We start from the raw sequence: 13,828 nt of genomic DNA on the forward strand, positions 1-13,828 counted from the left end.
ACTCCTAGCCTTGGCTTTGCATTGCAATACCTGAAAAAATGAACAAATAGTCTTAAATCATTTGGAGCCCCACTTTATGGCACTTGGCTTCTACCCAAATGTATCTGGCACTGGTCAAATACACGATTAGATTTAAATTTAAAGACTTGGCACTGGCTAATCCTCTGTATAAATGCAATTCTCACCACACCACTCACACTGGTTATACTTATTAAGGGCACCTACAGATATCATAAGACCATAAGATATAGGAGCAAAATTAAGCCATTTGTCCCATCGAATCTGCTCCACCATTTCATTATGGCTGATCCATTTTTCCTCTCAGTTCCAATCTCTTGCTTTCACTCCCCCGCACCCCCATATCCCTTCATGCCCTGACTACTCAAGAATCTATCAACCTCTGCCTGAAGTATACATAAAGAAGGCCTCCACAACTGCCTGTGGCAACGAGTTCCCCAGATTCACCACTCTGTGGCTAAAGAAATTCCTCCTCATCTCCATTCAAAAAGGACATCCCTCTATTCTGAGGCTGAGTCCTCTGGTCTTAGACTCCCCCACCATAGGAAAGATCCTCTCCACATCCACTCTATCAAGCATAATTCATTGTTTGATTGGTTTCAATGAGCTCACCCCTCATTCTTCTGAATTCTAGTGAATACAGTATCAGACTAATGCCCCCAGTCATGTGGCATTGCCATAGAAGTCTATCATACAGACACCACACCAACATCAGAGCACAGTTCTCATGCGGCAGGGAGGAAAGTGAGTTTTACCCTACAGCGTGACTGCATGTGAGGGTGTGATTTTCTGTGTGTGTGCATACATGCTTTGTGTCCGTACGTGTATGAATTTGCGTGTGCGCACACACACACACATGAATATAGATGTGCAGATATGCACATATATGTGTCTGTGTTTATGCACACACACACGTGTGTGTGTGTGTGTGTGTGTGTGTGTGTATTTGCTTAGGCTCATGAAGTGACCCTCCAGTTTTATTTTAGGACCTTGGGAAGAGACAGACAGCACCTCAGCTCCAGCCCAGTCCTCCCCACCCTTCCTGTTGATTCCACTTATGCATCATAACTAATCCGCTTGTTTTCCTGCCGACCTTAGCAGTTATTTGCCAACTTAAAGATTGTTCTGTCCAGGCAAAGTTGAGTCTTTGACCAGTTTTTAGTCAGTTCTTCACATCTAGAAAAGTCCGACTCTGACATAAAGATTCTGACGTAACTACTGTAATTTGAGGCCATTGTTAAGTGGGGTTTCCTATTTTAGAAGTACTTCACTATTTTGCTTCTACTACCCATGAACAATGCGGTTGACACCAAAATGTCCACATTTAGCTCTGGAGTCCATAACAATTAAATTCTCTGAAGTGGTGAACACTTTAATAATTCATATAGAGCCCATCACCATGAGGTCACCAGTGATAAATTCCATTAGTTTACAATAAAGTTTCTCTTTTTTTTATAGATACAGAGGACATTTATTATGAAGATCACTCCTCCAATGGGTCTCAAGGTTTTTACTCTCTAAACGTTGAAGGACCTTGCACTGTGGTGACTCCTGTCACATCGTCTGTAGACAGCCCAGCTGGCGAGCCAGTGCAAATAGACATGGCCACCCTCGATCCTGCTCACAACGCCTCGCCCGCCGCGACCTTGACTTACGAGCCTCCAAATTGCTTGTACCTTCCAGAAGCCAGCTCCTGTGGGGGGGTTTTGCACAGGACACTCGGACAGAGCACTGGAAGTCACCATCACCATTCACACTCCAGCAACAACAGCTCGTTCATCGAAGATGACGTATTTTATAATTAGCCTTATTGTGCCAGGAACTTATGGTCGGAAGCCACAGTGCTGGACAAGGATGCTTTCTGCTTCGTTATTCAAAATGGGACTGTTGTTGTTCTACTCCATTTGAACATTGTGTATGTGTGGTGTGTGCGTGTGCGTGTGTGTGCATGCACGCGTGTATGCATGTGTGTGTGTGTATTACATTCATCGGGATATAGGATGATTAAGTAACACGACACAACAATTGACCTCTTTGTCCCAGCGTTGAGCAGGAGAGGAAGTCTGTGTTTGCCCTGCAGTGACCCCTCCTAGAGGAAAAGAGACTCATTGCCCTCCACTGTCACATCCACACCACGCCTCGAAAGCTGAAGGGACTCCTGGTGTCCTCGAACTCCTGGCAGAACTTGCAGGGAGAAGACGACCAGGCTCACGCATTAGAAATGATCATCTTGGTAAGAAACAGAAGGCATCGAGGGTGAAAAACTAGAAAATGAAAGGTTGTTTATGTCCTAGCTTTGCTCGCGAATAGTACTGTGGTAACACAGAGCACCCCACTTTGGTGAAAAGGATTTATGGCCTGTCTTACTCTTGACATTGTAGCTCTATCTAAACTTGACCCAGCCCTCCGGTGAAGTATTAAAAAAGAAAAGGTTTATGTTGCAATTCTTCCTTTCAGTTGTTAGATACACTTTTCCCCTCAGGTATTACTCATCCAATAGCTCTTTGAATGATGTGTTATTCCTCCTGGTCACGCAATGCATAAAACATCGTCAAAAGGACTTCACAAGGACATGTGGTCATTGTCTCACAGGCCGCCGTGATACTATTTTGTCTTTGTTGTGTGGAATGTACGTGGAATCTATCACAATCAAGAAAAAGAAAAGAATTAAAACATTTAAATGTATTAAATGAATTACTCTGTCAGTCGTATTGTATGCCTTTAACATTCTGTGATGTGAATACTTTGGGGAAAAGGTGGGATGGTTTGGAAGAGGCAGCTGGAATGTAACACCTAAAAACGCACAGGCTGTGTGGTCTCTTGTGGGGTGAGGCCGGAAGGAAGCACCTTCTGCTGATGACAGAGATCACTCTCCGGAAGTGTGTGGGGCTTGCTCCATTTGTAATGACCACAAGGAACTGAGCAACACACATCAAAGTTGCTGATGAACACAGCAGGCCAGGCAGCATCTCTAGGAAGAGGTACAGTTGGCGTTTCGGGCCGAGACCCTTCGTCAGGACTAACTGAAAGAAGAGCTAGTAAGAGATTTGGAAGTGGGAAGGGGAGGGGGAGGGATGGAGCCAAGAGCTGGACAGTTGATCGGCAAAAGGGATATGAGAGGATCATCGGACAGGAGGCCCAGGGAGAAAGAAAAGGGGGAGGGGGTAAAGCCCAGAGGATGGGCAAGGGATATAGTGAGAGGGACAGAGGGAGAAAAAGGAAAGTGACAGAAAGAATGTGTGTATATAAACAAATAATGGATGGCGTACGAGGGGGAGGCGGAGCATTAGCGGAAGTTTGAGAAGGCGATGTTCGTGCCATCAGGTTGGAGGCTACCCAGACGGAATATAAGGTGTTGTTCCTCCAACCTGAGTGTGGCTTCATCTTTACAGTAGAGGAGACCATGGATAGACATATCAGAATGGGAATGGGACGTGGAATTAAAATGTGTGGCCACTGGGAGATCCTGCTTTCTCTGGTGGACAGAGCGTAGGTGTTCAGCGAAATGATCTCCCAGTCTGTGTCGAGTCTTGTCAATATATAGAAGGCCACATCGGGAGCACCGGATGCAGTATATCACCCCAGCCGACTCACAGGTGAAGTGTTGCCTCACCTGGAAGGACTGTCTGGGGCCCTGAATGGTAGTGAGGGAGGAAGTGTAAGGGCATGTATAGCACTTGTTCCGCTTACAAGGATAAGTGCCAGGAGGGAGATCAGTGTCCTCCTTTTTTAAAGAAAGGGGCTTCCCTTCCTCCACCATCAACTCTGCTCTCAAACGCATCTCTCCAATTTCATGCACATCTGTTCTCACTCCATCCTCCCGCCACCCCACTAGGAATAGGGTTAGGGTTAGGGTTACCTCACCTACCACCCCACCAGCCTCCGGGTTCAACATATAATTCTCTGTTACTTCCGCCACCTCCAACAGGATCCCACCACTAAGCACATCTTTCCGCCCCCACCCCGCTTTCCGCAAGGATTGCTCCCTACGCGACTCCCTTGTCCATTCGTCCCCCCCATCCCTCCCCACCGATCTCCCTCCTGGCACTTATCCTTGTAAGCAGAACAAGTGCTACACATGCCCTTACACTTCCTCCCTTACCACCATTTTGGGCCCCAGACAGTCCTTCCAGGTGAGACGACACTTCACCTGTGAGTCGGCTGGGGTGATATACTGCGTCCGGTGCTCCCGATGTGGCCTTCTATATATTGGCAAGACCCGACGCAGACTGGGAGACCGCTTTGCTGAACACCTACGCTCTGTCCGCCAGAGAAAGCAGGATCTCCCAGTGGCAACACATTTTAATTCCACATCCCATTCCCATTCTGACATGTCTATCCACGGCCTCCTCTACTGTAAAGATGGAGCCACACTCAGGTTGGAGGAACAACGCCTTATATTCCGCCTGGGTAGCCTCCAATCTGATGGCATGAACATTGACTTCTCAAACTTCCGCTAATGCCCCACCTCCCCCTTGTACCCCTCCCGTTATTTATTTATATACACACATTCTTTTTCTCTCTCTCCTTTTTCTCCCTCTGTCCCTCTCACTATACCCCTTGCCCATCCTCTGGGTTTCCCCCCCTCCTCCTTTTCTTTCTTGCATGAGAGGTCCCATCACCTATCACCTGTCCAGCTCTTGGCTCCATCCCTCCCCCTCCTGTCTTCTCCTATCATTTTGGATCTCCCCCTCCCCCTTACAAATCTCTTACTAACTCTTCTTTCAGTTAGTCCTGACGAAGGGTCTCGGCCCGAAACGTCGACTGTACCTCTTCCTAGAGATGTTGCTTGGCCTGCTGCGTTCACCAGCAACTTCGATGTGTGTCGCTTGAATTTCCATCATCTGCAGAATTCCTCGTGTTTGGATTTGTTAGACTGATAGAGGTTGTAACTGCCAGGAGGGGGACAACTGCTCGCTTTTCCTCTTGCCTCTTCTTTTCTTGCCACCTGCCCATCACCTCTCCCTACTTTCCCATTCTCCCATGGTCCACTCTCCTCTCCTATCAGATTGCTTCTTCTTCAGCCTTTTCCACCAGTCACCCCTCCAGCTTCCTACCCCCCATCCACCTCGCTTCACCTTTCACCTTCTGGCTCGTGCTCCTTCCCTCCCTTATTCTGGCTCCTTCTCCCTTCCTTTCCAGTCCTGACGAAGGATGTCGGCCCAAAATGTTGACTGTTTATTCCTTTCCTTAGATGCTGCCTGACCTGCTGAGTTTCTCCAGCATTTTGTGTGCGTTAATCTGACTGTATATCCTGTCTGTGCCTCTCATTTTTTATATATCTCTATCAGTTCTTTCCTCAGTCTCCTTTTCTCCAGGGAAAGCAAGCCCAACCTACCCAATCTCTTCCCATAACTACAGTCCTCCATTCCAGGCAACACCCTGGCAAATCTCCTCTGCACTCTCTCCAATGTAACCATATCCTTCCTGTAATGTGACCATACTGGCATTCATAGCAAGAGGATTCGAGTACAGGAGCAGGGAAGTACTACTGCAGTTGTACAAGGCCTTGGTGAGACCACACCGAGAATATTTTGTGCAGTTTTGGTCCCCTAATCTGAGGAAAGACATCCTTGCCATAGAGGGAGTACAAAGAAGGTTCACCAGATTGATTCCTGGGATGGCAGGACTTTCATATGATGAAAGATTGGATGGACTAGGCTTATACTCATTGGAATTTAGAAGATTGAGGGGGGATCTTATTGAAACGTATAAAATCCTAAAGGGATTGGACAGGCTAGATGCAGGAAGATTGTTCCCGATGTTGGGGAAGTCCAGAACGAGGGGTCACAGTTTGAGGATAAAGGGAAAGCCTTTTAGGACCGAGATGAGGAAAAACTTCTTCACACAGAGAGTGGTGAATCTGTGGAATTCTCTGCCACAGGAAACAGTTGAGGCCAGTTCATTAGCTATATTTAAGAGGGAGTTAGATATGGCCCTTGTGGCTACGGGGATCAGGGGGTATGGAGGGAAGGCAGTTACAGGATTCTGAGTTGGATGATCAGCCATGATCATACTGAATGGCGGTGCAGGCTTGAAGGGCCGAATGGCCTACTCCTGCACCTATTGTCTATGTTTCTATGTTTCTATAAGTGGACGCAATACTCCAAATGCAGGCAAACTAGCTGCAACAAATGCTCCAACTTTTATATGCCCTGGCCTAGGAAGGCAAGAATGCAAAGTGCCTTCTTCAGCACCTCGGTACTGGTGTTGCCCCCTTCAGGGAACAGTGGCCCCGCCATTTAATCAGTATTCTTTGTTGATGTCCTACCACTAATGCAGCAAGAACGTTTCAGGGTTTTCAGAAATGTGCTTTCAGGCCAAACATTTGTAAGGAGACGGTCAGGTGAGTGAAAGCTTGGAAACTGAATGCAGAGCCAGCAGTGATGGAGCCATTAACGTCAGGCACAAGCGAGAGACCAGAGGTACAGAAAAGCTCGGAAGGGCTGAATGAAGTTTCAAACTCAGTTCCTGAGAAAGTAGGAGTTAGAAAACAAAGAAGGTGATAGTATAAAATCACACTAGTTCAACAAGGAATGGACTGACAGACGATTGTAACCTAGAATCGTATATAGTACAATCCCGATTTCAACACAGATAGACACAACATGGAAGGCAGAATGAGGGAAATCGCCCCTGGTCAGGTGCCTTACCTCATAAACCTGGCAGTCTGAACGTGACTAACATTAAGCGACAACAGTTCAGCAGACCCTTGTTTGGCTGGACAGGGGTAGACCATAATTTGCTTCTGACATCAGTTCTAACTTCCCCTTTCCTTACATAAAGCATATTACTTAGAAAACAAGAAATTTTCATACTGAATGTTAAAATTAAATTATTACAGTTCCCCCCCATAAAACCTAATTAGACAACTCGCCTGATCCTTATCATTTAATTTTTTAAATATTTTGTATTATTAATGGTTCACAACTCATTTTGTTGTAGGGAAGTAAGTTCAGTGTATTATTAAACATTTTGGAATGTAGTTGTGTATTTGTGAGGACACACGACCTTTGGGTGTTTACTGGCAGTAAACATCTGTGTACTGCATGGAACATCTTGTTAAAATAATGTCAGGACAAGACTGCAGGATGGCCTGAAAAAGTAGCACATGTTTCTTCTCTTCTGTGGTAATTATGACTTGACTGGGATGCGCCCGTTTGCCAGATCTTCAATCACTTTCTTTAGCTGAGAGAAAACAGAGGTTTCAGTTATTGTAGCCCACAGCACAACCAGCGACATCACACGAGCATCTGAATACACAAGCGACATCACAATCCCAAGTAATGGCGCGAGGGCCTTGGCAAATCCTGTCGTGGTCGTGCATGACAGGAGCTTCATTTGATCCTCTCCACCCATGCTACCCAAAATCCCAGCTCTTCTCCATAACAGAAGTCTGATAGTAAAGTATCCGTCTGATATAATCATTAGTGCAGGGAGGTCAGAGACCATTTTAGAACAGCGGCTCTCAACCTGGGATCTATAGACCCCTTGGTTAATGGTAGGGGGCCCATGGTATAAAAAAGGTTTGGGACCCCCTGCCTTAGAGTTTCTCTCTCTCTCTCTCTCACACACACACACACACACACACACACACACACACACACACACACACACACACACAATGCTGGAGGAACTCAGCAGGCCAAGCAGCATCTATGGAAAGGAATAAAGAGTTGATGTTTTGGGCCGAGACCCTTCTTCAGGATCCTCGGTGTGACCTGTTGAGCTCCCCCAGTACTTTGTCTGTGTTACTCTGGATTCCCACCATCTGTAGAACCTCTTGTGTTAGAGACCTTTCAGGGAGAGATGCAGGTGCAAATTAATTTTCAGCTCGGGAGAACTGCCCCCATAGTGTTAGTCCTGGGGATTGCGTATTGCTGCAAAAGGAATTTATAGATAGCACAGTACTTTTATAAAATCCTTACTATTCCAGTATCTGCCTTGCTTGCTCGTATTCCAATAATGAGTGCAGCAGTGAAGAAACCACTACATTTTGTTTAAAAATCCTAGCTGCTTATAGTACCGGGTATGCTACAGAGAAATGGACAAGTGATACACAGACCTGCGAAACAAACAGATTGGGCTTATTTACTGGCTCATTCATGAGCAACACAGTTTCTGCCTCAAAGCTCCGGCAATTCAGGTGCCGTCTGTGTGTGGAGTTTGAACGTCCTCCCTGTGACTGCCCGGTTTCCCCCCGGGAGCTCGGGTCCCTCCTGCGTCTCAGGGTCATGCCGGTGTAAGGTTAATTGGCCTCTACAAACTGCACCCGATTTGTAGGCGAATGTTAGAACCTGGAGAGAGGTGGTGGGAGTGTGTGGAGAATAAAACACGATTAATATAAATGTGTCCTTGACAGTGAATGCAGACTCAGTCGGTCAGGGATCCTGTTTCTGAGCTGGATGACTCTAATCCACTAGTGGTCGGCCTCTGTGCGCTGGTTTTGGTTGATGTACAGTATGTGATTTTGAAATGTTAATATCTGGGGTCCTTTCCCGTTAGTCTTGCTGGCACAGGAAGGTGGTGGAACAGGGCGCAAAAATTCCTCATTTGATCCTCAGAGGAACCAAACTCCTCCTGAACAGAACTGCTAATCTAATAAACCAGCAACAAACTTAAAAGGCAAATTGGGCTTGTTGATTAAATCACTCTTGCTGAACAGTTAGAGCTGCGGTCGTACAGGTTTATTCCTAGCCTCTGGTCCCATGTGTTCTTAAAGCCAGGTTCTTAGCACTTAACACATCTGCGTCATACTCCATACCTGCTCAAGAATAAAGTTGGTGCACAATGTTTCAAAGTTACGCATGAGCTTACTTTAAAGTTCCCATTATCTTTCCTCGTCATGTCTTACCTCAGTTCTGGTTACAAAGCCAACAACCCTGCCTGCCGAAATGACAAACGTGTGTTGAAGGACAAGAAGTTCAAACAGTTTATGGGCCTGAAAATAGATTGGATGTTTTAATATTTCTCAGTACAATTTCCATATCATTCCTATTTATTATTCCTGCAGGTGGCAGCTGGCTGTTAAAGATAGAAAGTGACGGTTGATTGCAAACCACTTAACACATTAATCAAGCCCCAGCTAAATTGTGTGATGAATTTTAAAACATTTGCAGCTTAATTTCAGACAAGACAGGCGTAATTTGCGGAAAAGTAATATTTACCTCTCTTAAATGCAACAGTATTCAAAAACCAGTCAGTATATTTTTTTAGGGAGCCAAACAGCCTAATGTATACATTGAGTATCCAGATACACTCATACCTGCCTTTGCTACATAATCATTTTTTATAATGTTTCAAAACATTTGAATCATGCCTGCAGTGTTTTAGTAAGAGATTATTGGGTTCTTTATCAATTTACGTCCCTGGTGCCAGTTATGAATAACTTAAATTTCTAACCGGTTATAGACGTGCCAGTAACATTGCCAATCTAATCCACTTGTACTGTTGCATTGGCACCATCATTCTGGCCCATACTAGATGACCTTCACCTCTGCCCCAATCCAGGAAAGGGACTACGCAGAAGCAGGGATTACGCAGAAGCAGATGACGATGGAGTCTGGAATTGAGTGAGTCAATAACAAAAGGTCAAAATACATTTTATTATCAAAGTATGTATAAATTATACAAGCTTGAGATTCATCTGCTTACCGGCAGCCATACAACAAGAAACTCGAAACAGCCAATGCGTAGAGAGAGAGAGGACAAATCAAATCAAATCACACAAACATTAAAGCAAGCATCAGCATTCAGAATGAAACTGAGCCGATAAGCCTGAAGCTCAGAGCAGTCTGGATCGGCCAGAGTCTCAGTCCATCACATGCAGGCTATACATGCAAGAAAGATGCAGGCTGGGCCAGTGAATGGTGGCCAATACAACATTACAAATGGATTAAATTAGCAATGTTAGTGATATGTCCCTACTGGATAAAGATTTCAGTTTTTCATCCCAGGCAGCAAGGGATGTAGATCGATAAAGAACTCAATATTCTCTAACTAAAGCACTCAAGAGGTCATGATCTAAATGTTTTGAAGCATTATAAAAAGTGATGATGTAGCGTAATGCAGGTAGGAGTGTATTTAGATATGGGAGCAGGTGGATAGTCCGAACTATCATTTTATAGCCTGATCTATGGTTGTATAGCCTGAGCTATAGTTGTATAGTCCGAGCTATGGTTGTATAGTCTAGGTTATGGTTGTATAGTCTGAGTTATGGTTGTTTAGTCCAAGCTATGGTTGTTTAGTCCAAGACCTGATTACAGAATGTGCAGTTTCCACTATATTGCAAATGAAATAGGGTGTTGAACATTCACAAATGACAGCATCTAGGTAGCGTTCATCATCGTTAGTGCCGTGTCACATGACATGGGCGATCATAGTCTTTAACCATGTTTGTTCTTGGCAAATTTTTCTACAGAAGTGGTTTGCCATTGCCTTCTTCTGGGCAATGTCTTTACAAGACGGGTGACCCCAGCCATTATCAATACTCTTCGGAGATTGTCTGCCTGGCGTCAGTGGTCGCATCACCAGGACTTGTGATCACATGACCATCCCCCTGCTCCCATGGGGCTTCACGTGACCCTGATCGGCGGGGGGGGGGGGGGGGGTGGATGCTAAGCAGGTGCTACACCTTGCACAAGGGTGACCTGCAGGCTAGTGAAGGGAAGGAGCACTTTACACCTCCTTTGGCAGGGACGTATCTCTGACCTGCCACCCAACAGCAATTGTTACCAATAGCAATTAACACATTAGTGTGCCTCCAGCTACTTCACAGAGAGAGAAAAAAACACATGCAAAATGATGAGTGTGAAACATTGGGAATATGAAAATCTGAAATAATATCTAAAATTATGGAAATATCTACAGAGAAACCAAGAGTTAATGTTTTGGGTCAGACCTCTAGTTGTTTAAAAAGAATTATAGTGACTTCATCACAAAAAAGTAACAGCAGCAGTTTTTTTTCCTATCATAGTGTTGATTCTTAATTGTCTTTGTGTGAGGATTCAGACGATTTTTTTCCTTTTTGAACAGTACTTGTTCATTTTAAGCTACAAATTACCTATAAGAACATTATTATCAGCATGAGTGAGAATTCAGCAGGAAGCTGTGTTTTGTTTACAGCAGGAGAGAGTTGCAAAAGCAAAGCAGCAGCTTGTTCTGAGTGAGGCAGACTAGCTGCAGGGTGCTGAGGCTAATTTAAACCTTCGTATAACTGTTTTATTTTCAGCAGGAGGAAAGCGGTGAAACTTACAGAGCTGTGCTGATTGCAGAGGTGAGCTGTTGCATATCGGGGTCAAAGGGAGCAATTAATCCCTGCCCCTGGTAGCAGAAAATGGGCAACAAAACCTTTGCAGGTTGCGAGCTCACTCCTAAATTACTTACAGCCTGTTATGCCACTGGTGTTTAGGGCAGCTATGAAAGCTTTCCGTCTCTGTCTGTCCATACAGTTGCATGCCAATATAGGAAAGCTCTCATTGCTGTTTCTGTGACAATTTTGTTTTGCCGGCCAGGGTTGTTAGCCCTGAGCTGAACCCCTGAACCTGGAGGACCGGTGCACCACTCTTAGTCTGGCCTTTACCCTTTGACCTGTTTGGCATGGGTGACCCTACTGAGAGCCAAAGCCCAAGGTCCTAATTCCAGCCGACATAGCTCCCGGGGTCGTTGAGGCATGCAAGCCTCCCAGCCCCACAGCAAGGTTGTAGTCCTCTAGTCCTTAGCCATAGTGCTTAATTTTACATTAACAAATGGCACCATCTAGGTAGTGGTGCCAACAGCAATTAACAAATTAGTGTGCCTCAAAATACTTCACAGAAAAAAGTGCTTCTAAAATGATTGGTGTGAAACATCCATCCATTTCTCTCCTCGAGTGAAGTCATGTCTATCTTGATTTGCACAGTGAAAGTTGGTAGGCTATTCAACACAATGTTCTGCCATCTCCTGGGAGTACACTTGAGAATGACCATGGACCTCCCAATTAATTTATAACTGTTTAAAATTAACTGTTTAAATTGTCTAAAGCAGGGGTTCCCAACCTGGGGTCCACAGGTCCTTTGCTTAATGGTCTTGGTCTATGGTATAAAAAAAGTTGAGACCCCCTGATCTAAATGTAGAAGGAGCCTGAACCTGAGATCTTCCCATTCTCTACTCCATTCCTAAGCCCAGAATGGTGTCAAAGACCTGACCACACTCACTGGCGAGGGAATGTTATGGACCACAGTTACGGAAAGTATGTTTTTAAAAGTATTAAAGCTTTCTTTTTCCATCTTCTTATTCTCCCCCACCCGAGTTCCATTAGACAATCACTGGAAGTTTGAGCCTGTGTCAGCAGTTTTCCAAAGTGGTGATGTCCCTCAGTCTGCCAGAGTGGAATTCACAAACTCCAGCCTTGGGCTTGTGCCTGCAGTGGCTGAGACTCAGGTCACCGACGTTCTGGCTCCACGACCCCAACAGGAACCCATGTGCTCCAGGCACCAAGAAGCATAAAGGCTGGGATTTAAATATAGGATGGAGCCTCCGCGAAGCAGTCGCACAACTTTCATATTCCTGGATTTGTCAGGCAGACAGCTGCCGGAGCTCAAATCCTCGTCCTTTTTAGTTCTGTCTCAGTTGATCATTTTGGTTACAGTAGGGTGCTTTGAAAGAGGGTCAAGAAACTGTGTCGCACACACGATTGAAACAGTCATGTTGCTGAAGACATTGTAATCAATATGGATTGAAAATATCAGGTAAGAGAAGAGAGTGATAACCTGACTATCATGGAATTTTTGGTCGGTGACATTTCAACACTACTATTAAGTCTATCCAGGCTAATGTACAATAATGCAACATTGATTGACAAATATCAAATTAAAAGTCTTTTCATTTCTGATGTATGATGAAATATTTTTTTCCTCTCTTCGTAAGCAATGACTGAATGATTTTTTGGTAGTTTTAGCCAAATTGAGAAATGTTACTGCCTCATAGCATGAAACATCTCTAATTCAGTGTTAATCAGCATTACACTGGTACTCCTGTTCAGGGAAGACACAGCTGACCTGAGTAAATGAAAATACTATGCCAAGTATGATAGATGATACTCTTCTCAGTCTGTAGTAAAGACTATGGTTAGGTTACAGTTGAGGAAGATTACTTTGTATGAGCCCATTTTGTATCTGATCTTGGACAGCTAATGGTTTCCTGTCAATGGAAGAAATCAATGCATTCCCCAACATAGATATCCTTCACCCTGATATTAAAGTTATTGAAAAATATACTGGAAACTATTGGCCAGTTCCGTGATGGTTAGCACAACACTTTACAGTCCAGGTGACCCGGGTTCATCTTCCGCTGCTGCTTGTATGGAGTTCTCCCCGTGACCATGCGGGTTTCCTCCAGGCGCTACGGTTTCCTCCCACTGCCCAAAGACCTACTGGTTGGCGGGTTAAATGGCCATTGTAAATTGTCCTGTGATTAGGCTAGGATTAAATCAGGGGACTGCTGGGAGACACAGCCGGAAGGGCTGGAAGGGCCGATTCCACACTGTATCTCGGTAAATAAAAAAAAATAAAAACTCCCTGTGCATTTAGACAGACTACAATATGTGAGGTATCAGGCGAATGGAAGCACAGACACAAGAAAGCTGCAGATGCTGGAAATCGGGAATGAAACACAAAAGGTGCTGGAAGAACTCAGCAGGTCAGGCAGCATCTAAGGAAGGAAATGAACAATCAATGTTTCAGGCTGAGATCCTTCATCGTGTCTGGAAAGAATGAAGACAGAAGTCAGATTAAAGGGGAGGGGAGGGTGGAGGAATTGGGTGGGGCAGGGA

The 13,828-nt window shown here is 45.0% G+C and overlaps 1 protein-coding gene across 4 annotated transcripts in view; it reads right to left on the reverse strand.

Annotated features, from left to right (window-relative positions):
* Positions 1-1,360: 1,360 nt before the first annotated feature.
* Positions 1,361-13,828, reverse strand: part of clcnk (chloride channel K) — a 69,149-nt gene continuing 56,681 nt past the window's right edge. For 2 of the 4 annotated variants that reach the window (XM_072245316.1, XM_072245315.1), the window contains exons 18-19: positions 8,873-8,959; positions 6,897-7,206 (exon numbers count right to left, since the gene is read on the reverse strand). In XM_072245316.1, the coding sequence (XP_072101417.1) occupies positions 7,153-7,206; positions 8,873-8,959 (141 nt within the window). In that variant the 3' untranslated portion in view covers positions 6,897-7,152. Of the gene's footprint in view, positions 2,659-6,896; positions 7,207-8,872; positions 8,960-9,371; positions 9,581-13,828 lie in introns of those variants that run through there. The other 2 variants (XM_072245319.1, XM_072245317.1) reach the window with 2 other exon arrangements.

The sequence above is a fragment of the Mobula birostris genome, chromosome 27 (genome assembly GCF_030028105.1).
Source record: "Mobula birostris isolate sMobBir1 chromosome 27, sMobBir1.hap1, whole genome shotgun sequence".
In the NCBI taxonomy this organism is placed as follows: Eukaryota; Metazoa; Chordata; class Chondrichthyes; order Myliobatiformes; family Myliobatidae; genus Mobula; species Mobula birostris.